Source organism: Grammomys surdaster, unplaced genomic scaffold (genome assembly GCF_004785775.1).
Source record: "Grammomys surdaster isolate TR1022 unplaced genomic scaffold, NIH_TR_1.0 202, whole genome shotgun sequence".
Classification (NCBI taxonomy): Eukaryota; Metazoa; Chordata; class Mammalia; order Rodentia; family Muridae; genus Grammomys; species Grammomys surdaster.
This window is the reverse complement of record NW_021604647.1, coordinates 2385908-2411834: the sequence shown is the minus strand read 5'-3', so window position 1 is coordinate 2411834 and position 25927 is coordinate 2385908. Positions and strand designations below refer to the sequence as shown.

Here is a 25927-nt window from a genome sequence, read left to right as displayed (position 1 = left end):
TCTTCTTCCTCTTCCTCTTCCTCTTCCTCTTCCTCTTCCTCTCCTCCTCCTCCTCCTCCTCCTCTCCTCCTCCTCCTCTTCCTCCTCCTCCACCTCTTCCCCCTCCTTTTTCTACCTGCCTCATGTTCCTTCTTCTACTGGACCCTCACCTACCTTGTGGTGAGTTCCTTCTCCTGGTTATCATCCCTTGGACCTCTGGCTGGGACTGGAAGTCCAGCCTTTCTATCTCATCTGCCCAGTTACTGGCCATTTATTATCCAATCTCAGATAATTGGGGAATGTTCTTTACATCACATTGATAGAAGAGATTCTTTAATATTCATAACAATATCCATGTCAGGACTGTAATTAGATCTTGGGAGACAGAAATCAGCATCAGAATACACAAAGCATAAGACCTTCCACCTTCAACAAGCTCTCCATAGGATACTGGAAGGAATAATTTGGATTAAAAATGAAAAGAAACACGAACACACCCAAAGAGCCATTGGGAAGAATAAACAGTTAATCCAAAGAGATGCAAGAAAATACCACAAAATCAACAAGATTATAAGAATTAATATACACCTTTCAGTTATAATTTCTGAATACTAGTGGTCTCAATAAGAACGAGAGTAGTATATGGGTTAGAAAACAGGATCCCTCTTTTTTTTCAGAAATACATCTTATTATCAGTGTTAGATACCACCTTAAAATAAAAGTTAGAAAAGGTATTCAAAGTAAATGAAACTAGAAAACAAGCAGGTATAGCTATTCTAGTATTTGATAAAGTAGACTTTAAACAAAAGCAATAATAAGAAATAAGATAATTTCATGCTCATTAAAAGCATAATCTAACAAGAGTATAAAAAAATTCTAAACATACAACTACTAAACACAGATGCATACAGTTTCATGAAGCAAAAAGTATCAGATGTAAATCCACAGATTAATTCCAATGAAATGAGAGTGGGAAACTTTAGTGCTCTACTCTCACTAGCAGACAGATTTTCCTGACAAATATATAGAAATATTGGAGTTAAATGACATCATAAACCACATGATTATAATGACACTCACAGAATATCTACCCTAACACCAAAAGACAAACAATCTTTTCAGTAGTCCATGGAAGTTTCTCCAAAATGATCATATTTTAAGACACAAGGCATGTTTCACCAAATTAAAAAAATTTGAAGTAGCATTTCTGGATTTTATCTGACTACAGACAAATAAAGCTGTTTGCATCTCTAGGAACTACAGAGACTGCACAAACATACGGAGACGAAGCGACACACTGTTAATGATGTAAGGATCCCTGAGGAATAAAGAAATAAATTAAAAATTCACAGAACTGAATGGAAATGACAACACAAAAAACCAAATTTATGTTGTAAAATGAAGAAAATCCTAAGAGTATAGTTTTTCATGCTAAGTGCTTATATCAAAAAGCTTGAGAAATGTAAGATGAATAGCTTAATGATGTACCTTAAGGTCCTGGGTGAACAAGATCAATCAAGTGCAAAAGCAGTACACAGATAGAAATAATCAAAATCAGGGCAGAAATTGATGAAGTGAAAATAAATAATAGAACTATTACAAAGAATCAATAAAATGAAGAGTTAGTTCTTTGAAAAGATAAACAATATGGACAAACCCTTTCCTAAATTGACAAAATGAAACACAAGACATAAATTAATAAAATTACACATGGAGAGAGCCATTACAGGAGGTAACTATGGAATTTAAAAAATCATAAAAATTTAACATAAAAAGTTTATATTTTATTCCATAAAATTGGAAAAAAATCACCAGGCAGTGGTGGCACATGCCTTTAATTCCAGCACTTGAGAGGCAGAGGCAGGCAGATTTCTGAATTCAAGGCCAGCCTGGTCTACAGAGTGAGTTCCAGGACAGCCAGGGCTACACAGAGAAACCCTGTCTCGAAAAACAAACAAAACAAAACAAAAAAAAATTAAAATAAATGAATGACTTTCTAGTTTCATGCCATATATCTTAATTAATTCAAGAGGAAATAAACAAACATAAAACTAGCACTTAGTTTGAAGCAGAAATAAAACGTCTTTCCATTAATAAAAGTCTAGTATGAGATTGACTCACTGAATAATTATACTAGAACTTCAAAGAAAAAAGCTCTACTACTACTCAAATGCAAAAGTCATATGATTGTTTTCATAGATGCAGAAAGTAGCTTTGAGAATATTCTACGTCCCTTCATGATAAAAGTCTTGGAGAAACCAGGAGTGGAGGCAGAGAGACTAGGCATGTTAGCCTAATAAAGGATATATATACAGCATATAGCCATTATCCTACTAAGTGGAAATAAACTCAAAATATTCTCACTAAAATCAGGAAAAAGGATGAGAATATTTACATTTTCAACTTTTATTTAATATAACTCTTGAAGACTCAGGTACAGCAATAAGATGAGTAAAGGAAACAAAAGGTACACAAATGGGTAAAGAAGTAGTCTTATTAACAGATGACATAATTCACTGTAGAAGAGAGCCTATAGACCCCACCAACCAAGCAACCAAGCAACCAACCAAAACAACAACAAAAACAAGCTAAAACAATATGAAAAGCTTGTCATGCTGCTCAAGAGAAAATATAATCAAATTCCAAACCAAATTGAAATTAAGGAAGACTAATACAAAGTGGACTTCAAATTATAAAATCTCATCCAGCATAGAATGAATGATATGTGAAAGGAGTCACAATAAATGGAGTGGTTCTTAGTCAGAGCAGCCTAACAGAGGAGATATATCCTCTCCCAAGTAAGAAGGGAGATCCTTGTGGGTATATCTATATGTGGTACCCTGTTTGAAATGTTACTCTTCTTTCCAAGAAAACTACAGTACTTATATGGAAACCTTTGTTATGTTTTCAAGAATAAAATACAAGTATCTTTTAAAAGGGACATGTGGAATTGAAAATGATAGCTTATAAAGAAACTCCCAAGGACAGTGTTCATCTTTTTAAAAAGTATTATCAAGAGAATATTAAATCTAAACTAATATTAAATAGTGTATTGTTTTTAATATTTTTAACTGTTCTTAGTTCACAAAATATGTAATGTTATGCTTTTTTTGGTGAGTGGCATATGAATTGTATGTAGCACAGAAAGCCTACATTGAAAGGAAATATAAAGAAAAGCACCAGAAGTACAGGGGAAAGCCATTAAATAAACAAAATTTCTTATACACAAAATCCTTATCATAAGTCTAGTCTAGAGGTAGTCACATTTATAGCTACACCGCTTGACTTCTGTATTAGTTTGCTTCTCTTTTCCTGTGACATTATAACCAAGGCAACTAATGGGAGAAGAATTTATTTTGGCTATGGTTCTAGAACAGTAAGAGTCTATCAACATCACAGTGAGACAGAAGTGTGACAGCAGGACCTCATGGTGGCAAGAACATCTTTAACCTAGAGCAGGAAACAAAGAAAGTGAACTCAAAATGGCTTCTGGCATTTCTTTAAACTTTCTTTTTTTTTTTGGATTTTCGAGACAGGGTTTCTCTGTATAGCCCTGGCTGTCCTGGAACTCACTCTGTAGACCAGGCTGGCCTCGAACTCAGAAATCCGCCTGCCTCTGCCTCCCAAGTGCTGGGATTAAAGGCGTGCGCCGCCACCGCCCGGCTTCTTTAAACTTTCAAACATAACATAATTCCTCCAATAAGTCTCGACCTACTAAACCTCCCAAACAACGTCACCAAGTGTAGACTAAGTATTCAAACATCTGTACGTCAGGATCAATCCCTTTGAAATTGCCACATTCTACTTTCTGTTTCCCATAGGCTCCTGGCCATTTCATAACTGCCTAAAAATTCAAAATCTTTTCTGAGAATCCAGACAATCTCTTAACTGTAGCCCACTGTGAAATCAAAAACCAAATTACATACATATTCTCCATATCATAGCACAGACTATACATTGCTATCACAAAGGGGAGAAGTGATAGCATGGTGAGGAAATACTGGACCAAAGTAAGATTAAAACTCAACAGGGTAACTGTCAATCCCCATGGATACATGTAGATCTAATGTGGAATGTGTCCGTGCCCTTCAGTTTTGCTGTCTGCTATCTTGGGCTGGTTTTGTTCTCTGTGTGAATGTCTTAACTTCTCCCACAGCTCTGACATCTCCTGCATCTTGGGGTCTCCAATTTAATCTAGACTTCACTTCTGCAGAGATGATCTCTTGGGGACTCTAGGAAGAGATGACTCTGTCACACAGATGGGCTCAGCAGATCTCTGAAACCATTGATTTTATAGACTCTTTACTCCCATATCCTTTGTGACCCTAAAGCTAGGGCTATGTAAATGACACTTCCAAATTTGGCTGTTCTCTTGGGATGGCCTCTGGCCCCTTGAAGCATTTGAAGTAGCTGTTGTTTGTTTTCTTTTCTTGAAGGAGAAAATTCTTTCAACATTTTCCTTTCACAAGATGGAATGTTAGCTAGCTAGGGTCTTGCCTGAGGGCACCCTTCCCTGTATTGCACCACAGATCAGGCCTCACTTAATCTCCTTATCTCTGTTAGTATAAATGACTTCAAACAGTACTTTGTTTTTTGTGTTTCTTTCTATCTCACTACTCTTTTTTGTTGTTGTTGCTGAAGACCTGTGTAGGAGTGACCATTTATGATCATGTAACAGAGTCAACTTAGGCTTTTCTGAATTCTCCTAAACCAAGGAAACCAGTCTTTAGAGTCCCCAAGAGATCATCTCTGCAGAAGTGAAGTCTAGATTAAATTGGAGACCCCAAGATGCAGGAGATGTCAGAGCTGTGGGAGAAGTTAAGACATTCACACAGAGAACAAAACCAGCCCAAGATAGCAGACAGCAAAACTGAAGGGCACGGACACATTCCACATTAGATCTACATGTATCCATGGGGATTGACAGTTACCCTGTTGAGTTTTAAACTTTAAAATTTAGCCTTAGCCAAGTTCTTAGAACAAGTGCAGAAGACAGCCACATACTTTGCCAAAATATCACAAGCATAATCTCTTACCCAGTTACTAATGTACTGTTCCCTCTCAAACTTCTTGCATACTCTATAGTGTTCTCAGAACTGTTTTCCAAGTTACTACTAGGATAGCCCATTAAGCATTGCTTATAGCAGTCAACTACATTTCTAGGACTGAATTTCAAAGCCTTTTACAGTCCTCTAAAAATCAACATGATCAGGTCAGTCAGCTGACATTTTAGTAAATTCTTACCAAAAAGAGACTTCATCAGAGGAGGGGGTTCTGGAGATTTATAGACAGTCAACATCTTTCTCTGGGTATTCCTGTCCTTGATCACAGCAGAGTAGCCATGATGGCAGAGATGGAGATTACTCCATAACCTGTACTTTCATTAACCAAGGCTAACCAAGATAGACTTGCTACCGAGTGGAAGATATGTTAGCAGCAGAGAACAGCATTGTACCCATGATGTGGTACCATTCCCTAGGATGACCAACTAGCAATCTGGTCACAGAATTACTATCTTGGATTGCTCCCTTCCACGGATAGAGCAACATTTTGTCCTTATTGGATTAGATATTACATGAGGTTATGGATTTGCCTTTCCTGCAGATAATGCTTCTAGGAAAACTACCACTCATGGGCTTACAGAATGCCTTATTCACCATCATGGTATTCTAAATACATTGCTTCTGAGTAAGGTACTCAGTTCACAGCCAGAGAAGAATGACATTAGGCCCATGTTCATGGATCCACTAGTCCTATGTTCCCTATCATCCTAAAAATACTGGCTCCATATAGTGGTTGACAGCCTTTGGAAGACACAGTTACAGTGCTAACTAGGTGACAATAATGTAGAAGGATGGGGCTGGTTTCTCCAGAAGGTATATGCTTTGAATCAGTGTCCAATATATGGTAGTTTGTCCCATAGCCAAGATCCAGGTATCAAGTGTTAGAAAAGGCAATATAGTTCTGCTCGCTATCACCCCTAGTGACCCACTAGAACAATTTTTGGTTTCTGTTCTCACAATCTTAAGTTCTGTTAGCCCAGAAATTTTGGCTCCGGAGTGGGGAGTACTCCTACCAGGAGACACAACGAACATTCCTCTGGATTGGAAGCTCAGACACATCTCTGGCTACTGTGGGCTTCTGCTGCCCTTAAGGCAAAAGGCTAAGAAAAGAGTAACAGTGTTAGGTGGGATGGTTGATTCAGATTATAAAGGGGGAAATTGTATTGCTTATAATAGAGGTAAGAAAGATTATGTATGGATGCAGGGGATCTGAAATTAAAGTCAATAGGAAAACACAACAACCTAATTTAGCTCCTTGGAAATGAACATATGGGTCACTCCTCCAATGGAAGAATCAAGACCTGCTGGGTTATTTGCAATGAAGGAAATGCAAAATAGAAAGGCAATTACAAGTAAGGTCATGAAACTAGTTGCAGAAACATGAATTGTAAGTAATAAGAGCATTTCTATCTTATTTTGTTAGGGGGTTGTATATTAAAGTAATATTAAAAGTATATTAAAGTAATATTTTAAAGTATATTAACGTAATATTTACATTTTATTTTCTCTATTCAACATCAGTTGAGATAATATCAGTGAATAAAATTTATATTTTTACATTCAAATTATGAGACATTAAAAGACTATGTAAGGGATTTTGCCACCTATTTAAAATATTTAGAACACCTGCAGTTATATGCGGGCTAGGTATATTATATTGAGTAAAATTATGACCTGGTTATTTTTTCCTTTGGGAATAAAGCATGACATAAGGAGATGTGGTTGTGTGCCAAGTTGATAAGAAATGTACTTGTTATGGCTCATCTTGGCAAATTTAACTACATCTGGACTCAACTACTTGAACCAGGAATACCCACCCTAAATCTAGGCCATATCTTCTGGTGTATGGTAGTTTGACTAAAAGTGACCTCCATAGACTCATAGGTTTGAATGTTTGGTCATCAGGGAGTGGGACTATTTGAACTGATTAGAGGGTATATCCCTGTTGTAGTAGGTGTGACCTTTCTGGAGGAAGTGTGTCACTCGGGGTGGCCTTTGAGGTTTCAAGTGCCCATGCCAGGCTCAGAGTCTCTTCTTGATGCTTGTCGATTGATTGGATGTAGAACTCTTAGCTACAGTGTCTGTCTGTGTACTGTGTACAACCATGCTTCTCACCCTGAGGATAGTGGATTAAACTTCTGAAACTGTAAACAAGACCCCAGTGGTCACTGGTCACTTCCCAAGTTGGGCCTGGGATAGCAGGGGAAAAGCTCAGGAGTACTGGAGGGGAGTGTTTGCTAGCAGGGAAAGGTTTAGGAGTGCCCAGCCTTTGAGCTAGTCACAACACATCAAAAATTAACTGAAGTGCATGTCATTCATTCACAAGTCCAGATATCTCTTGGGCAGGTACAGGCTTGCAACTGACAGCTAAAACTAATGCTACAGTTTTCTTTTCTAAGAGTTGCTATGGTCATGGTTTCTCTTTACAGCAATAGAACAGTGACTAAGACATGGTGGCAGTACACATAAAAGGACTTGGGAGAATATAGTTTTGCTTTTTACCTCCTTGCTTTCATGTGCATTGGCAAGTTCATTTGTCTTATTTCTGAGGTTTTTCTTTGCTGCTATAAGTACCAACATCTTCAGTATTCCTACATAGACTGAAGATCAGCAGCTCTCTGGATTTGAGGGTGAGATTGGAATTTCTGAGACATCTGGCCTTGTGAACCCAGCAAGTACTGGGTTCTCATCCTTTCTGGTATGAGACAGCCATTATTAAACTACTGTAAGACCCCATTTGTAACCCAGTCTAATAAAATCCTCTTAGATATATATATATTCATTCTATTGGTTCTCTTCTTTTAGAGAACCCTGACTAATACAACTTTTGAACTACTTTTTATCCCAAGAATCTATGATTAGATCTTAGCTTCCAAAAATGCCTTCTTTAATAAAACATAATACTTTATTCATTTACTTTAAATTATATTCAAGCCCCCTCCCCCTAAAAGTTGGCTATTAACAATTAGTAAAATGTATCCTAAAGCTAAAGCAGTGCTCAGTAATCAAAGTTCTTGCTGGGTATGTATTAGGACTAGAGAAACATAGAGTAACATAATGTTGGATTCTGCAGTGGACACCTGTAATTCCCATTATGTCTAAGGAAAACTTGGAAGCACGAAGGGGTCAGGGAGAGCAGCTGAACCTTGTCACTGTTGAGAGATCAGACAGGACAATGGTGAAAATACAGCTGGAGTAGTAGTGGAAACCATAGGACTGAAGGGGTCACATGACAATGTTGAGGCTTCAAATTGTGAAGAGATGCCAGGAGGTTACTAGTGAACGTTTCAGTAAAAGATCCCAGCATTTTAGAGATGTTGGTACCATGGCAGGTCCTACAAGAATAGCAGGAACCATAAAGTGGAGCCTTAGAAGACAAAGTGTGTGTGTGTGTGTGTGTGTGTGTGTGTGTGTGTGTGTGTGTGTATGTGTGTTGCAGACAGTGAAGTCTGGGAAGTTACCTGCCCTTTGGAGGATCCCTGTGAGGAAGGGTCCAGGCCCTTTGAAGGAGGACTGTGAGTGAATGATTTACAACGAGTTTGGTCTAATTGTGACTGTGTCCTTTTTCTTCCCTCTTGAAGTAAGTGTTTAACTTACTTTTGATTTTATGAAAAGGAGCTCACAATCGAGGAACACTTCTTTTTTTCTTTTTTTGGTTTTTCTAGACATGGTTTCTCTGTGTAGCTCTGGCTGTCCTGGAACTCACTCTGTAGACCAGGCTGGCCTCGAACTCAGAAATCTGCTTGTCTTTGCCTCCCAAGTGCTGGGATTAAAGGTGTGTGCCACCACTGCCCAGATGAGGAACTCTTGATTAAAAAAAAAAAAAAAAACTTTGGCTTTTAAAAGAATTTGGATTCTTTTTAAGAGACTGAATGTTTAAAGTGTTCAAATTTGTAAGAGTATGGGACTTTTTATGTTTGTAAAATGTTTTATATTGTGTTGTCTATATAAATATATGACCTTGGGGATGAACAAGAAAGGAAAGGCTGTGGCTTTATAGTGTTGTATTTGTGTGTCAAATTGACAAGTGGTCAATTATGTTGGATGGTTTTATATCAACTGGCAATAGGTAGAGTTATCAGAGAGGAGGGAACCTCACTTAAGAAAATGTCTTAAGATTGGACTGTAGGCAAGCCTGTAGGAAATTTTCCTAATTTGCAATTGATGGGGGAAGGTTTGGTCCATTGTGGATGTGCCATCCCTAGGCTGGCGGTTCTGGGTCCTATAAGAAAGCAGGCTGAGCAAGCCAGGATGAAAAAGCCAGTAAGTAGCATTCAGCCTTCTGCCTACAGGTTCCTGCCCTTTTTGCATTTCTGTCCTGATGTCCTTCAATGATTAATAGTGCTATGAAAGTGTAAGCCAACAAAACCCTTTCTTTCCCAGTTCATTGGTTGTTTTGTATCATCACAGCCATAGTAACCCTAAAACACATACAATTAGTCGATGAACTGTACTATTAATTCATACTAGACCATTAAATCTTTTATCATAAGAAATAGAAAGGTAAAATGTTGTGAAGAAATTAATAAAAATCTTATGATCTTGGAAAACATTGCTAAGGCTAAATTATCCAAGTTCATCATGAGATTAAAGAATCTACAAGACTGTTCTGTTTTGCTGTCACATATATGTTGTAATCACTAGTCTTAGCTATATCATTTAATATGAATTTCTTTGTTTACTCTTAATAGTATAGATTTGAATTTTGATACATCACTGATAGAAAGTTATTGGTGCTTATGTTTATAGGTACAATATGTTTAACAGTGAAATATTCAGATTTTTTTGCATAAATTGCAAAGCTTTAAGCACTGTAAACAAAATGTTGACACCAGAAAGTACCCATGAAGGGATTTAGATAAATATTTTTTCCATAGGTAAATATCTTGCCAGAATACAGTTACTATGTAACTGGATATACTGAGTCTCTACTGTCAGAATTTACACTGTAGCTAAGAACAAAAGATAGAACTGTTGTAGGCAAATTTAATTCTGACCCAGGGTTTCTACCCTGAATTGATCATCCAGTTCCCAGATAAAAGACATGTACAACCTTTATATTTATGATAAACTTCAATCAGTACTAGAGGTCGGCAGTTATCTACCCTCTATGCTATTAGAATCTTCTTTCCTATTGATAACCCTTAATTATTACTTAATGACTGTGTTTCATCTGGGCTATTCCATTTGGCCAGCACACAAGGCCATGTTTTTATGGCTCACCTAACCCATAGCAGCTTCTCCTTTCTTCTCCACCTTCTTCTTCCCCTTGTGCTTCTCCTCTAACCCAAGCCCAGGAATTCTAAACCTCACCTATGTATCTTCTGCCCAGCTATTGGCTGTTGGCATCTTTATTTACCAATTAGAAATAATTTGCAGGCAGGGTCACATAGTGTCACTTGGGTCTACATGCAGACTCCAGATCTTTGGGGCCTGTACTCAGCATGACAGTAGACAGGAAGATTAAATCTCAACATAGAACCATTAGAGGGAGTTATCACAGGTGTGGATGTGGCTCTAGAAGGCAGATGCTGAAGTTTTCAGGTTCTTGTGTCTCTGTACAATGACAGAAACACATGGATAATGACAGGAACTCAGGATGGGTTAAGAGGGACATATTGAGAAGACTGGAGTTATGTCATACCTCCCCTGTGATCTGCTTAAAGAAGTGAAGGGAGAGAGGGGACTATGTGGAGTCTGCAATGACCTTGTGTGGGACATTAACATAGACTTGTCTCTTCCAGATTCTTCAACCAGGGCTTTTTAGAGTATTCTCCTTTGGCTGAATGAAGCAGAGATAGTGGTCTTGATAAAAGAAACCAGCATCACCAAGGGAGGGACAGAAAATAATGGAATTTGTAATAATGTTGGCAGTGGACAAAGTAAACTTATAGTGGATAAGGAAATGGGGCATTTAAAGTCAGGCAGAAGAGTTTAGAATCCATATTGGAAGCAGCATTTGTGGTGCAGAACTAAGGTGTGAGGAGAACGAGTTAAATCTTGCCCTGGTACAGAATTCATAACTGCCTGGAACAAACAGTGAGGGAGACATCTAAAGTCCTCTCATTTATCATGAAGAATGGAGAATCGGTATGTCCAGAGATCTCAGGGTCCATTCTCATTGTAGCTATAACGTCCAGGTAAACTGTTAAAAATGGACTTTAAGTTAATGGGTTCTTCCAATTGATTAGGTAAGTATCTCTGGTCCAAACTACAGACGTCCCTGACATGCTTTACAGGTACAAAGTACTGCTACATCTAAGTAATGCAGATGCTTCCAAGTTCTTCTTTTATTCAGCTAATGAAGTCTAACCTCTTTAAATGGTATCTTAATGCACTAAAACTGCAAGTGCTTTTTGTCATGGCATTCTGAACAAATGATTAGGAAACAGCATTTTTCACCAACACAGCAGAGCTCCTTAAGTAGCTCCATGACAACCCTCCAAAGTGAGCACAGCAGCACTGTAAGCACATGTAGGACAATGGATGGGTAGTGCAGACTCTTCTAGTAGAAAACAGCAGGTTATTATACACAAAGTGACTCCCACATGGGATTTTAAATACACATTACTGATGTTTTTTAACTTCTTTATTGGAAAGCATAGAATTTTTAGATCTACTAATTATTTTTCCATACAAGATTGGAATTCAAGCAATATAAATATTTACCATTTTAGTATAAAATTAATAGCTGAAAAAAGGTGCAAACCAATAATGAGGTAAGTTTTCTTTTTTTCTTTTCTTTTTTTTTTTTTAAGCAGTATTACTGTGTGCAGCCATTTTTAAAAACTCAAGTGACTATCTGGGCCAATAGTTATTTCCTTTTTCATTTTATTTTTCATTTTGAAAACAGTACCAAGTTGTTCCTTTCCTTTTTAAAAGGTTAGAACAATTCTATTTACAAATACCTTTCAGGGCTTTGAATCTTATGGTGGAATCATCTGACAATTCCCAAAGACAAAGTACTTTCATATTTCCTTTAACTTCAAACCAGTTCCATTCTATTTTAAGGGAAAATTAAAACAATGAACAAGGTTCAAGAAATCTCAGTCAAACAAAGAACTGCTTCATAAAGTACCAGTGTAAACAGATCATCTTGTACACAAGAAAGAAATGACGTTTTCCAGCCAGTGACGATGTTTACCAGTTCCAAGTAGAAACACGGATACATATTATCCCATGTATACCTGAAGCCAGCAGTTAGTTATCAACGGGCCAACTGGTGAGAATTAACTATGAAGCTGCTTTTCAAATTTTATTCTCTAGTGTTTAAAAATTGATCAGAAAATCTGAACTGTTAGTAACCTAAAACCCTGAATCTACCAGAATAATAACTATCTTAGAATGTTTAATATTAGTCTTAAAATTAGTAAGAAACTAGCCAAGCAGTATAAACAAGCTTCATATCTCATAATTAAAAACTTTATGAAGATTTATGTAAACATTTTTTTTAAAAAATCTATCTGTGAAAACACAGATATCATTTAGTTGTGTATTTTGAGAAATTTTTAGATTTTGTTTTACATTATTTCCAACACCATCCTAATAATGGTAGGTAAACTTTTCCTATATGTGTCTCTGTCTGAGGTTTGTTAAACATCCATCTCTATTTTCTGAAGTCAAGTTTTGGTCCTGCATCACAAGTCCTTAATCGATGAATATACCTTAGTCCTTTCTGTGCTGGTGCATTGTTTGCGTAACAGCCACATGCGTTAATCCTATTTTGTAAAACTAAATGCAATTTAATTTATTAGATCTGTTAAGCCTCTGATTACAAAGAACATGCAGATTTACCAAAATTTATAATCTCATTAGGTCAGTTTCTCTAGCATACTTACTATGCTCCCATCTTTGAAATATTTGAAAGATAACCTCTAACAGTTATTGAGTCAGATAATGGATTATTTTAGACGTGGTAACCTATTAAAAACTTTCAAGTTGAAAGTCTGCACTTGGAACAAAATCTGTCCTACGAGACCTTTTGGTAAGCGGTGGGTTAATTTGAGTATTAAGGGCCATGATCTGGACTCCAAGCTAACAAATTACAAGTTACAAGGAAAAGAGACTTTTAATGCTTCTTTGTCTTTTCCCTTTCATGTGCTGAGCTATACCCCTATCTCTATCTTTCCTTTAAGTCTCTTCAAATGTTATACTCCTCAATGTAAGCTGTATCCAAACAACTACCTTAAACAAAGGCCAATATTTAATGCTTTAAAAGCAATTGAATAATTCATTAAATTAAAACCAGCTTATTGAAGTTGACAGTAATTTATCTTTAAAGAAGGTCCTCCAGGGGCTAGGAACTATTCCTGTGTTATGACTTCAGAGAAAGCCTACACATAGAATACTATGTGTTAGGGCAGAGCTGACCACTTTCTAAAGTTTTATACTAAAAGTTAAATTTGAGAAACAATACAAATATATTTTAAATGATTACAGAACTGCCTAGGTAAATAGCTATAGGAATGCCAATGTTAAACAACTTAACTGTAACACAATTGTAGACACTTTCCTTGTATGTCCTCATTCGACTGAACCTTTCATCAAGTTGGTGTACTTCCATCTATACTACACACCTTCCCCCCACCTCTACTTCGTATTCTTTACTAAGATAGTTTGGAGTTCTTGTTCTAAGATGTTTTAATTTCTTAGGAATGCTACATTCTACATTTGTTAGGTATCTTCCAAAAAATATTATTTTGATACCAAGGCTTCTCAGTTGCTCTCCATACCACAAATATACATGTAAAACCAAATGAGAACTTGAAATTTTTACTTTACTCTTGCTCATGATCTAAGTCTTTAAAAATATGAATTCCTTGAAATGAAATTAAGCCACAGTTTAATTTGTAGTTACATTGACTAGTTTGACTTGGTTTTGGAATAATCTCTTTGCTTTCAATTCATTTGACTTAGGGCAGGGAAAAACATTTACAGATTTTTTTTCCCATTCAAGTTTGGCTCAGTGACAGTTAACACAGTACAGCACCCAACTACTGTTAAGCAAATGCAGCCCTACAAGGATACGATTTCCTGTAAGTCAATCTGCAGAGAAGAACTATCTTAATTAACCTGCAGTATATTTGACCAAAAAACCCTTTTGAAATGTTCTTTACTTTAGAATCTGTAGCCTCCATCCAGAGCTCTTGCATATCTTGTAAGTGTCCATGAGATGTCATCATCTTTTCATAGATGCAGGGATGATAAGGAATCGTCCCTCCTCCAGAAAAAAATACATGGTCCTGTGGCACTATCCCCACTTTATTGGCACAGAGGCCCATGAATACATCATCTATGTACAAACTGGAATTCAGTGTCTGTGATGCCTCATAGATTTTGGCAGCTACATCGCTGGAGACGACATAGGCAGCACCAGCTGTATAGTCAGGGTAGGCTGGCCACTTGTACATTTCATAGGGAACATAGTATTTGCTGCTTTTATCTCTAACAGGAGGGCCACCTCGATGAACATGACCAATCCAAAAGTCTCGAACTCCAATCTGCTCCAGCCCTTGAAGGTGTTCAATGAGATTTGGCATGTGGATAAATATATCATCATCAGCAGTCATCAGGAATTTGGCATGTGGGCAAAAGGTGTTTGCCCAGCTGAACTGAAGAAGGAATTTAGAAGTAAGATTGTGAAAAGAATCAATGAAGTCTTGCTGAATTATATCCTTGTACACTTGATCTTCCCAAATCAGTCTCTTTTGGAGTTCATCTCCCTTTAGTGGAACAGGAGTTCCTAATGCAAACAGAGTTTTGATATTGGCATTGAATTGAGACTGAACATAATTCTCATTGCCCCATGTTTTTCTGATTGCAGAACGCCGGTCATAGTTTTCAGGGGCAGTCTTTATAAACAGTAAGAGGAGGACATCTTGAGCCTGACACTTCTCTCTGTGGTTGATCAAGTATGGGAACTGAGGCTGCGCAGAGCTGTGCTTGAGAGACAGGGAATTGTTCACAAAGTCATAGCTATTTATGAAGTATCTGTAGGAGTAGGACTTCATATAGCTCATGATGTAATTATTGAATGGGCCCCAAAAAACCATGAAGCTTAATACAAAACAGGTGGCAAAGAAGTGAAAAAATTTCCATTTTTTGACTCTTCTCCTGCTAACAAACATTCTCATGTTCTTGGGTCTGTGTGTATATGGCTGCTTGCTTCCTCAGGACTATAAAACTGTATTTGTAGAACAGATGTTTTTCTTAATGCATACTGGTCATAAATTATGGGGAAAGGTCTCATTCTACACAATATTCTCTTCTAGCAAAACTTTCTCTGGGATTGTAGAAGAATGGAACCCTATAGAAGGACGACATTGGTGCATCCAAGTTTGTCCACCCTGGAGATCCTCATTAAGTTCTGTTTACAGCCTCACATTCTCCATCCGTGTGGTTCTTTCTATGAACATGCACTGTAGCCCTACCAAAAGAACAACATATGAATGAGACTCTGAGTTACCACAAAGAAAAAATATTATTCCTTGTCTCTTATACCAAATGTCACCTGAGTGATCTTCACAAAAGCATTTGTGGCATTAGTATTTAATTAGATAAATTAAAATTCTATTAAACTCCCCCATATTAGATAGGAATAATGGTAAATTTTCTTTTTCTTTCCTTTTTTTTTAAATCAAACTTCACAGTCAAGAAGTCAAGATTTGCTTTTCAAAAGCAATTTCCAAACTCCCAAATTACTTTGTGAGTTCCAAATCTGTACAGGCATCCTCCTTACTTGGACTTTAACAGGCACTTCATATTTAATATGTTCTAAACTAGGTAGGTAGAACTTCTAACCTATCTTTCTGATCATAGAAGTGAACACTAATGACCTTCTAGCCACTTACTGTTTGTTGTACTGTATCATGCATCCTACCACAAACCCTGATGAACTAGGGAAAGCATGAGTCAACTTAGTCTTTATCAGGGCAAATGAGAATGTGCATAAGTGTAATAGTAAAAAGAGGACGTCAGGTAATTTACCCAACACACAGGGATCCTCTCATTTGAATATATTATTCTCTCTTTTCCTTAACACCTGTTGCTTCTATCTTTACTTTTGTCTAAATGTGCTCTATCCATATATACCAGTCTTCCATTGCCTTTAGTCCCATCTCCAACTGTTTAACCCATGAGATACTTCTCAATATCTTTTCCCCTTCTGGTGACCATCCTTTCTTCTCCAGACTAGGGCATAGACTTAAGGGTAGCACTTTAGTCAGAGGGAGCTTTCCAAAACTCTGATATAATAAAAACACTGCCCCCCCCACCCCCACCAGCTAGTGACAAGACAGAATCTAGGTTATGATTTAATGTGACATTTAAGATCTCTTTGATTCTACCTCTCCAGCTATGATATCACACAGTTGGACAATATCAGTTTACTGGTAGTTTCATGTATCCTGCCTGATCTTTGCATCAGTAGTACTGTGTGGACTAACATGCCCCAATTTTCTTATAGCATGGTGTGCTACAGGCATCTTTCAGCTAGAAGCTTGAATTATAGTTTCCTCATTATATCAGAGATGTTTCTCATTTGTGCCGAGAAATATAATTGCTCCCACCCAGGGGTGGCACATTATGTCTCCTAGATGCTGGTTAGGACTGGGGAGAGAATTAACCATAGCACATAATTGCAAGACCACATCTCAAGCTACAGGGTAAAAAAATCAAAAAACAAAAAACAAAACCTGCTTTGTGTCCAGAGACTTGTAACCATGTACTTCCCTCCTTGACATTGATATAAAAAGAATTGCACACATTGAGGACCCTGCAGAAGGATTCTAACTCCAGTTGTGGTACTGCCTTCCAGACCTTTGGGTTTTCAGATTCTGTTCGATTTCTAACTGCTCTTAGTCAGGGTAGTAACTACAGGGCTAATTCAAAAAAGGATACTAAAGCAAGTCTCTCTGAGACTTTGTCCACAGCTAACCAACATACGTTTTACTTTATCTCCTAGGATAAACATTTTAAAACTGCAAAAAATGGTAGGAAGCCAAACAGCAAAATAAAACAAACAAGCACACAAACAAACAAACAAATAAAAAGGACAGAGCATACAAAAAGCAATAGTTGTGAGTCTTATGCTGCGTGCATTCAAGGATGTGATGTTAGTGCATTAGTGGGCGTGATTATAAAAAGGCCAAATACTCTGTTTTAAAGGGCAGATCAGTCTGATAAAGTCGTCCTACGCTCCATACCATTATCATGTCTGGATTTAATGCTTTGAGGGAAAGCAAGAGAAACAACAGGAAACACTAGTGTTTGATGCTGGGTTCTGCCTAAGGTTTATAACATAACTTTCATTCAGGGCAACATTTTTGTTTCTACAGTGATTATTTAGGTAAGAGATGCCTGTGCAGGCCAAAAGCAAGAGTGTTTTGCCTTCCTCACAATCTATCATAAAGGACCTATAGTGTTAAGTTGAGGTAACATAATTCTTAATGGATAAATTCTTTAAAGCAGTATCAACATTTAAGAAGTCTAGGAACACTTTTGGAGCAAATCTATAACTTCTGCTCCAACAGACCTAGGAAGAGAACAAAGGTTGTAAATGTGATAATTAATACTGATTATTGGCTTTTAAGGATCTAGAATCATCTAGGAGACAAACCTTTAGGCATGTCTGATGGGGTCCTCCCCTGAATAACAAAGGAAGAACCAAGCAGAAGAGCAGCATTCCCTTCTATCTGCTGCTTGACAGAGTGGATGTGCTATGACCACTGCCTCATCCCACTGCTGCTGTGACTTCTCTGCCATGATGGAGAGTACCTAAAACAGTGAGTCAAAATAAAACTTTTCTTCCTTAAGTTGATTTTGTCAGGTATTTTGTTATAGCAACAAGAAAAGTAACTTACACACTAACTTTTGGAAGGTAAGGCAGTACAGACACTGGGCTAGAGAGATGGCTTAGTGTTTAAGACCTCTTCCAGATTCCCAGCATCCACACTGCAGTTTACAGTTGCCTCTAAGACCTGTTCCATGGGTTGCAATGCCCTCTTCTCACCTCCAAAGGCACTACATACATGTGGTATAGACATGCATGTATTCACCACACCACACACACACACACACACACACACACACATACACAGACACACACACAGACACACAGACACACACATTGAGTGATCAAAATGAGGAGCATACATACACACAAATAAAATATCTTTAAATTCTTTCTTTCTTTCTTTCTTTCTTTCTTTCTTTCTTTTTCTTTCTTTTTTTTTTTTTTTTTTTAGTTTTTTGAGACAGGGTTTCTCTGTGTAGCTCTGGCTGTCCTGGAACTCACTCTGTAGACCAGGCTGGCCTCGAACTCAGAAATCTGCCTGCCTCTGTCTCCCAAGTGCTGGGATTAAAGGCGTACGCCACCACTGCCTGGCTAAATTCTTTTTTGAAAAGCAGAACGAGATGTCTTCTAAAATACTAAAATACTTCTAAAATAGTCAGGGAGTTGTACCCCCTAATGACACAAAAGAAAAATTATTCAGACAAAAGAGCTCTTTAAACTTCTAAAAACAAGAACAAAAACAAAAGTAAACAAAAAACCCCCTACAGTTAGTGTGTCAAAAAGCTACATGTTTCCTGATAATAACACCCGATTTTTAATACTTCCTCTATCATTTCACTTCCTGGCTGAAATATTATGCAAAACTTTATACAAATCTTGAAAATTTAATCAAGATGGAGATGTTTGGAGTTTATGTTCAATTTAAACAACTGCATTCTTTAGCGTTCCAATTAACCAGGCAAGCATGTGAGTGCAAACTACAGTGTAAGCACGGTGGAGAGGCATGACTGATATGGATATGTGCAAGTCAGGCACCATGGAAGAAAATGGTGTGGTAATTTCTGGTCTTTAGTCTCAAAACATTTACAGTTAGCTTGAGATAAGACTTATTTGTACTCGTTCTTTGACTGTGTTTATTGTCTTTCTTGTTCCTTGACTATTTGCATCATTGTATTGCTAGTCCCTCAACCTAGAACTGACTTTAATGCTTGTATGTAATTAAAATAGTATAAAAGCAAAAAGGAGGAGGAGGGATGGGATGGGGGTTCGAGGGAGGGGAAATGGGGAAAGGGGATGACAACTGAAATGTAAATAAATAAAATATCCAATAAAAAAGGAAAAAAGATGTATTGTACTTATATAAAGTATAATTCCTGTGTATGCAATGGTGAAGTGCATTTTCAGCATTACTTTGGATCAAAGCTTGTGTAAGGGAAAGGATGTAAAAGCAGATCAGAAAGAAGAGCTTGGGTTCCGTCGTAGTAAAAGAATGACTATGATGATGTTGAGCATCTGATGCCAGGTGTCCAACAGAGGTCTATCTGCTACGGGTATCTAGATGCACCATTTGATTAACAATTTTGCCACACAGAGGACAAAAAGTAAAAGATAGTATAGACATCAGTGTATACAATTGTCTTCCCTGAGCAATGATGTATTAAAATACTTTACCATTTATTTGGCACATGCCTTGTTCTGGACAGCCCTGAAAAGCAAGCAATGTCCACATGCAATGAATTTAACAGATATTAAATAGCCCCATACCTGAAAAGGCCACAGACAGGATTCTGGGCGTGACTTCAGAGACCTTTCAGGGGTTGATATTTCACCAAAGAATTAGTAGGTATAATGTTGCAACCTGAAATCTGGACCTGATAGATGTAAGAGAATAGAAGATTCCAGAAGTTTAGAATAACAACAAAAAAAGTACATATATTTAATCTTTTCTATTTTATTCATCATGTGCACCTGACTTGTTTTTGAACTAGGTACCAGTGCATTCTGGGGATTATTTGACATAACTTAATAAAGCTTGGACACATCAACTATACACATTAAATATCCATCTCTATAAACCATTCATGGTTCCTTACTACAGACTAGTAGGTGGCTGATACTTCCAGGTGGGTATCAACCTTTCAAAACTTCTGTGTCCCAATACTCTTCTAAAAATATTTTCCAGATATGAATTTACTAAAATATTGATTGCTAACGGTCATCTAACAGATCCTAATTGACCAAGTGGAGTGTTCTACTATTCTTGACCAGAGGGAAAGCTAAGGATTGCCAGGCATGGTGGTACACATGTTTAATCCCTGCACTGGGGAGGCAGAAATAAGCAGATCTCTGTGAGTTCCAGGCCAGCCTGGTCTACAAAGCAAGTTCCAGGATAGCCAGGGTTACACAGAGAAACACTGTTTTGAAAAACAAACAAACAAACGAACAAACAACAAAAACCAAATTGTCTTGGTACTGAAGATGGCTTTCAGTGACTATGACACAGAGGTAAGACAAGGCTTGTCAGTTAGGGAGACTGAAACCTGAGTGGAGTCGACCTGTTAGCTTATTTTATTAAGTTCACGATCAGACAGCTATAGAGTGTGTGGGGGAAGCAGGAAACGAGACAAAATATGAAATTTTAGGTGGATTTACGTCATATCTCAACTTCACCTTCTGGAATTTTATTGCCTATCTTGGTAATTCGATATTTTTGTACAGCAAACTGGCTTTCTAGTGTTAACTCACAATAGAAGATAAACCTTAGTACAAGACTAATCAAAGGCAGCCTTTACATTCATAGCATTGAATATATAACAGCATTAGCCTCCCTGACGTATAACCCATGTCAATCTACTTCAGGTTTTCATTCTAATCTCTTCACTAGTTCCCTTCCTTGACTGGATACCTGCAAAGTCCCCCTCAACTGGAGCCAAAAAGAAAAAAAAAGCCAAAACAAAGAAACAAACATGGAGCACATGGCGTTTGGAGGAGGTAAGAAACAATCACAACTGGGACATAAAGAACTAAGCCAATGCTACTAAAGTTTCCAAGGTATTAGTCATTCCTTACATGGAGTGTGTTTTCTTTTCCTGATCATCTAGCTAATGCTTAAATGAATGCTCAATTTTCATAGTAAATAAAGTAAAAGAATAAATGGGAAAAGGTCATTTTATTTATTTAAAATTTATATCTTATCTGACCAAGTTTCTTCTCTTTAAAAATAAAGATTCCTCTTTGAGGGAATATATGGATAATATGGAAATATTAAAAGTAATGTATACTATATACTATGATGTGTACTGTATACTGTAAGTAAGTCTAGATTCCCATTATCTTACATCTTTGCTATCAGAGATTTGATATCCAACAGTAAAACTCTTGAGTAATTTGCATGGATCTGCTCGACTGAGTACATACAAAATCTCTAGCACAAGTGCGTCTACTGTGTGACTTTGGGAAAAGGCTATCTTCTGACTTTCTCCCAGTATCTTTCAATAAATGTTCTGAAACTCAAATTTGAATGTACTTGGGCTACAGACAGAACTCAACATTTACAATTTGTAAGTCGGTAAGTGTAATGATTCTATCCAAAGTGACCCATTTTAAAAGATGACCCATTTAGAAACCCATGAGTTATTATCCAAGCTGTTACAGATCTGAGAATTAGAAACCTACAGACTTTCACCATAAACCTGTTTGGATATATTCTGGTTTTATAAAGAGAGATTTGATTCAGATTTTAATGAAATATCTAAGTGCATTTTTACTCAATAGAGTCTAGTTTTTATTTTGAAAATCCTTTCCCATTTTCTGAATTTTTGTTGTAAGAAAAGCAATTATAAGTATCTATAGGGTTATTTGTCTCCCAGGAAGGGTTGCAGTGAGTTTTAGAACTTACTTGTCATAACACTCATGGAGATCTTAAATGTCTAAGGAACCCTTCCTCAGAAGATCTATAGGTGCGCACAGTCAGCCTCATCTTTGCTGAGTGCTTAGTGTGGGTAAGTGGGGGTGAAGTGGGAGTGAAGGACGAGGACTGGGAGAGGAGGAGAGGGTTCAATAGAAGGAAAGTGGTTTAAGAATAAGATGGGAGCCCTTTAGTTACTGAGTTTATCTTGCACGCAAACAACAACAACAAAACAAAAACAAAACACTATCCCCTACATTTCTTTTGACAAACTTTCCCTTCATGCTAGAGATTGAATCCAAAGTCTTAAACTTGCAAGCCTGTATCCCCAGCTGTCTTTTGATGAAGTCCACACTTAAAAGCTGCTTACAAATCACCCTTTCAGTGTTCAGGGTGGGGTCATTTTCTGCACCACTACATTCAATCATACTTTTCTGGGTCAGTTTCAGCTTTCTCATATACTTCTTCCTGGCATCCTTGCCCCTGGGGACCAGACTGTTTCCCAAAATAAAAGTACAGAGGAGCAAATCCAATTTTAATGGATGTACTCTCACCAGAAAGTTAGCCTAAATATTAGCTCTACTACCACCTTGCGGTGGCATCTGTGTCCCTGTAACATGACCCACAACCTAAGAAAACCATTACTGCTGTAAAGAATGTGAGTCAAAAGCTGTTACTTTTACCTAAAGTATCTGAGCAACCAATCAGTTCACCAGCATGTTAAAGAAAATAGGGGTAACCAGGAGTTTCTCATTAGGAAGATCTTTTCCCAGTTTCTCCTGCCCGCCTGTTTCCCTGTTTCCACTTTTTCTTTTTTCAGCCAGCAGCTATTACAAAGAGCCGGTCAGCTCCCTCACGTGCAAGTCACCCCAGGCGTTCAGCAGGAATTCAGTACAGCACCGATAAAGCTCAGGACTCAGACTGAAGCCGCGCGGGGGGCTGGGCAGGGCTTTGAGACAACACAGCCACCTCTCCCCACAGGCAGACCTGTGAAACCCGGTGCTCTGGACCCCGCGGGTCGGATGCTACCTGTGGCACAAAAGCGGTAGCTGGGCCTGGGGTGGTCGCCGCCTGGCGCTCGAGCCCACTAGGCCGCCGTGAACAAAGGCGCTTGCTGAGGGAACTCTCTCTTCTTCGCTGCACTTCGGGATCCAGCAGCCCCGGCTCGCACAGAAGAGCCATCTAGCTTCCCGACCCATTCCACCCTGATGCCCCCGGGCGCCCATGTGGACTAGCCTCTCCTCTCCTCCCGCTCTCCCGGAGATCTGTCCGGTCCGGGGCTCGAGGAGGGAAGCTAGAGGCCGGGCGGGTCCCGGGACTCTGAGCTAGCAGCCCTTTGGGACGACCTCAGAGCCACAAAACTAGCTCAGCCAGAGACTTAGACTCTGAAGAGAGTGCGAGAGTGTCTCAGTCTAAGGGAGATGGCAAAGCTACATTCCCCCACTGAGGGGCCTTGGCTCACAGTAGTTTGCAGCGGGCACTCTGGGTGGGCAATGACCGACCTTTCATCTAGGAGCGGCGTTGGAGACTCATTCACGCAAAACCACGCTTCAGTTAGTCGTTTCCGAGCTGAAGGTTTTGAATGGACAGCGGTTCTCCCATCGTTGTAGTTTCTTTCCCAGCAAATCGTAAGGGCCCACCAGTCTTTTGTCAGTACATTTAGGACTTGAGCTTCTGGGAGCCTAAATAACAAAGGAAGGAAACGGAACTTCACGTGAAGCGATGACTGCACAGCAACAGTTCGTTTTAAAAGCAGACCCTTCCCCTCTGGTCAGCCTCCCCATTGATTTACATTCGAACTCAAATAATTCCAAGTACTGTAAAACTCACCGAGTACTTAAATGTCCCAGTCAGAGGTCGGCTGTCCTCCTAGAAGCCGTGGGGCAAAGTCTCAAGAACAAAACATGCAAACTAAATTTCGGTTTAAGAGAGGAAGCTAGGGCAGAGCTCCGAGAGAGAGACCCAGCTAGAGCCGGCTAGAGCCGCTGAGAGGGGCGGTCCTGATCAAGGGTCTTGGCTCAGGCTAGGGCGCAGCCGCAGGAACCTTCAGCTGCTTGGTCACTCCACTACATGCTACAACATCAGTGCTCAGCCCCGCCTGCCAGTCCGCCCCTACTCTCTTCTACCCGGGTTTGTGAAGGTGATGTGCCCCGCCCTAAAGTGCTATCTGTGAGGGACTCCAGGAAGTGATTGCCTCACTTGTCTGCTAGTAATTAGGGCCCTTGATTCAGAGGACCAAATGTGCACCTGAGCCCGAAGGAATGTACTTGCATGGCCTGTAACCAGACATTATCAGAACAGTGAAGACATCTGGAGGAAGGAGCTAGTAAACAAATCCTTTTTGTGGCTAGTTGCTTACTTAAAAAATCCTGTTCTAGACTTTTCCTTATAGAAGCATTCAGTGTAGCTCATATTGAGCAGTTTTGTAGTTATACATACTGAAAACAGGACAGAAAAAAATTACTCCAAAAATTTTAAGTCCAAATATGGGTTTGTAATTGTAAAAGTCAGCAAGTTCAAAGTAGTGGCTGAATCAGTTTAAAACATACTTGTTACTTTGAACTCTAGCTTGAGGAGATTTTGTAACTGCATTTTAAAAGCCTTTCAGTGTATTTCCAGTCATTAAATTCTTTTCATGTATTACTCACACAAGGCATGGTTCACTGTTAAGTCACCTGTCCAGAAGACCACAAGCAGAAATACTCATGTAATGGGACTCCTGATGGAGTCTCACAGTGATCTCTAAAGAGGAGCATTCATTGTTAATACAGGGTTAATCACTCCTCAATTATCTACTCAAATCTTGACTGGTTCCTCATACTGTCCTCCCTAAAACACATGTGTATGCTGTATTCATATACATGTGTTCAATTGGGACTTTGTTCCTTTTCAGTCATTTGGAACTAGTTACATGTGTCAGTTTAAATAGGTAGGCACACAGGAAATATGAACTGATGAAAAATAGATACATAAAAAAAGACCTTTTCACTCCAACTTCTATACAGATAGATAGAAACATGTTGACTAATGGTTTTAAAAGTAAATCCAGTTGGGTATGGTGTCATATGCCTGTAATCTCAGCACTCAGGATGATTTCCATGAGTTCAAAGACAGCCTTGATAACATAGTGCATATCAGGTTAGCCTAGGGATACGACTACTACTACTGCTACTACCGTTCCTACTAATCCAGAGTAGAAAAATTAGTGAGATGTGGAGTTGGGGCGGGAAGGGTAAAGGTTAAAGAACCTGAGGCTAAGAGGTGAGGAAGGGCAACGTGACCCAGTATGACCTCTCTGGGCACAGATACATTTGTGTTCCATACATACCTATATCTCCCCACTCACCCCCCACCCAACCCCCACACATACCACACATGCCGGGGGACAGGAAAAAGAGGTCCTTCCATTCATCTAGAAAGATTCCATATATCATCTGGCTCCTCAACTGTAGCACCTTAGAGGAACGTATGATTTCATTGCCAGAGATTGCATGAAGCTTTTGAGATGGGTTGGGAATAAAATTAGATCGTAGCAACAGGATGAAAGAACTCAGTGTATTCTGTCCACAGCAGTTGCTTGTGAGCATAGCGCTCTAGAATTCCATGCAAATGACTTTGAATTATACTGCTAGGAATGTGCTTTGCAGAGCACCATAAACTGTAGAATATATTTGAAAAATAAAAGTAACATCAACTTACTAAATTTAAAAGAAAGAGGGGCTGACATTTGCCTGTTAGAATTAGAAAGTACAGATAAGATGAGAGATGGCAAGGGGTACAGGAAAGGAGACAAGGATATAAATGAACCAAAGAGTAGAAAGAACACTAAACCCCGAGTGCAAGAGAACTTTCCACACTGCTGAGCAGAGAAGAGGCCAATGATGTTGAAATTCTGCCAAATACAGTTGAATTGTGCCCTCATTGTGTCAGACTTGACTTATTCAATTAAACTTGTTTTCTGGATTGTCAGATATGGCCCTATATAGACACTATTATGAATCCAGACATATTCCGGGCTTGGTGTTCTGAAAATGACCAGCATTCATGCAAGACTTTACTTGGTGAAATCTTGAACTAACTTCTTCATGAAATTTCAGGCAAGCTACTCAATTTCTCTTTGGTCCTGCATCTTACCTATCTGCTGGGTGAGTAGGACTCAATTCAGCTTCAATGATGAACAGAACA

The 25927-nt window shown here is 38.6% G+C and overlaps 1 protein-coding gene across 4 annotated transcripts; it reads right to left on the bottom strand.

The window, feature by feature from the left end:
* Window positions 1–11613: 11613 nt before the first annotated feature.
* Window positions 11614–23811, bottom strand: B3gnt5 (UDP-GlcNAc:betaGal beta-1,3-N-acetylglucosaminyltransferase 5). Of its 4 annotated transcripts, XM_028770525.1 has the most exons (4): window positions 23573–23811; window positions 23245–23424; window positions 19600–19706; window positions 11614–15468 (listed from the first exon to the last, which is right to left on the bottom strand). In XM_028770525.1, exon 4 carries the CDS (start codon window positions 15173–15175, stop codon window positions 14042–14044), a length of 1134 nt encoding a protein of 377 aa, XP_028626358.1. In that variant the 5' UTR covers window positions 15176–15468; window positions 19600–19706; window positions 23245–23424; window positions 23573–23811; the 3' UTR covers window positions 11614–14041. The 4 variants fall into 4 exon arrangements, with proteins under 4 accessions (XP_028626358.1, XP_028626359.1, XP_028626360.1 ...); XM_028770526.1 differs by lacking the exon at window positions 19600–19706; XM_028770527.1 differs by lacking the exons at window positions 23245–23424; window positions 23573–23811 and having other exon boundaries at window positions 19600–20198.
* Between the last annotated feature and the right edge of the window lie 2116 nt (window positions 23812–25927).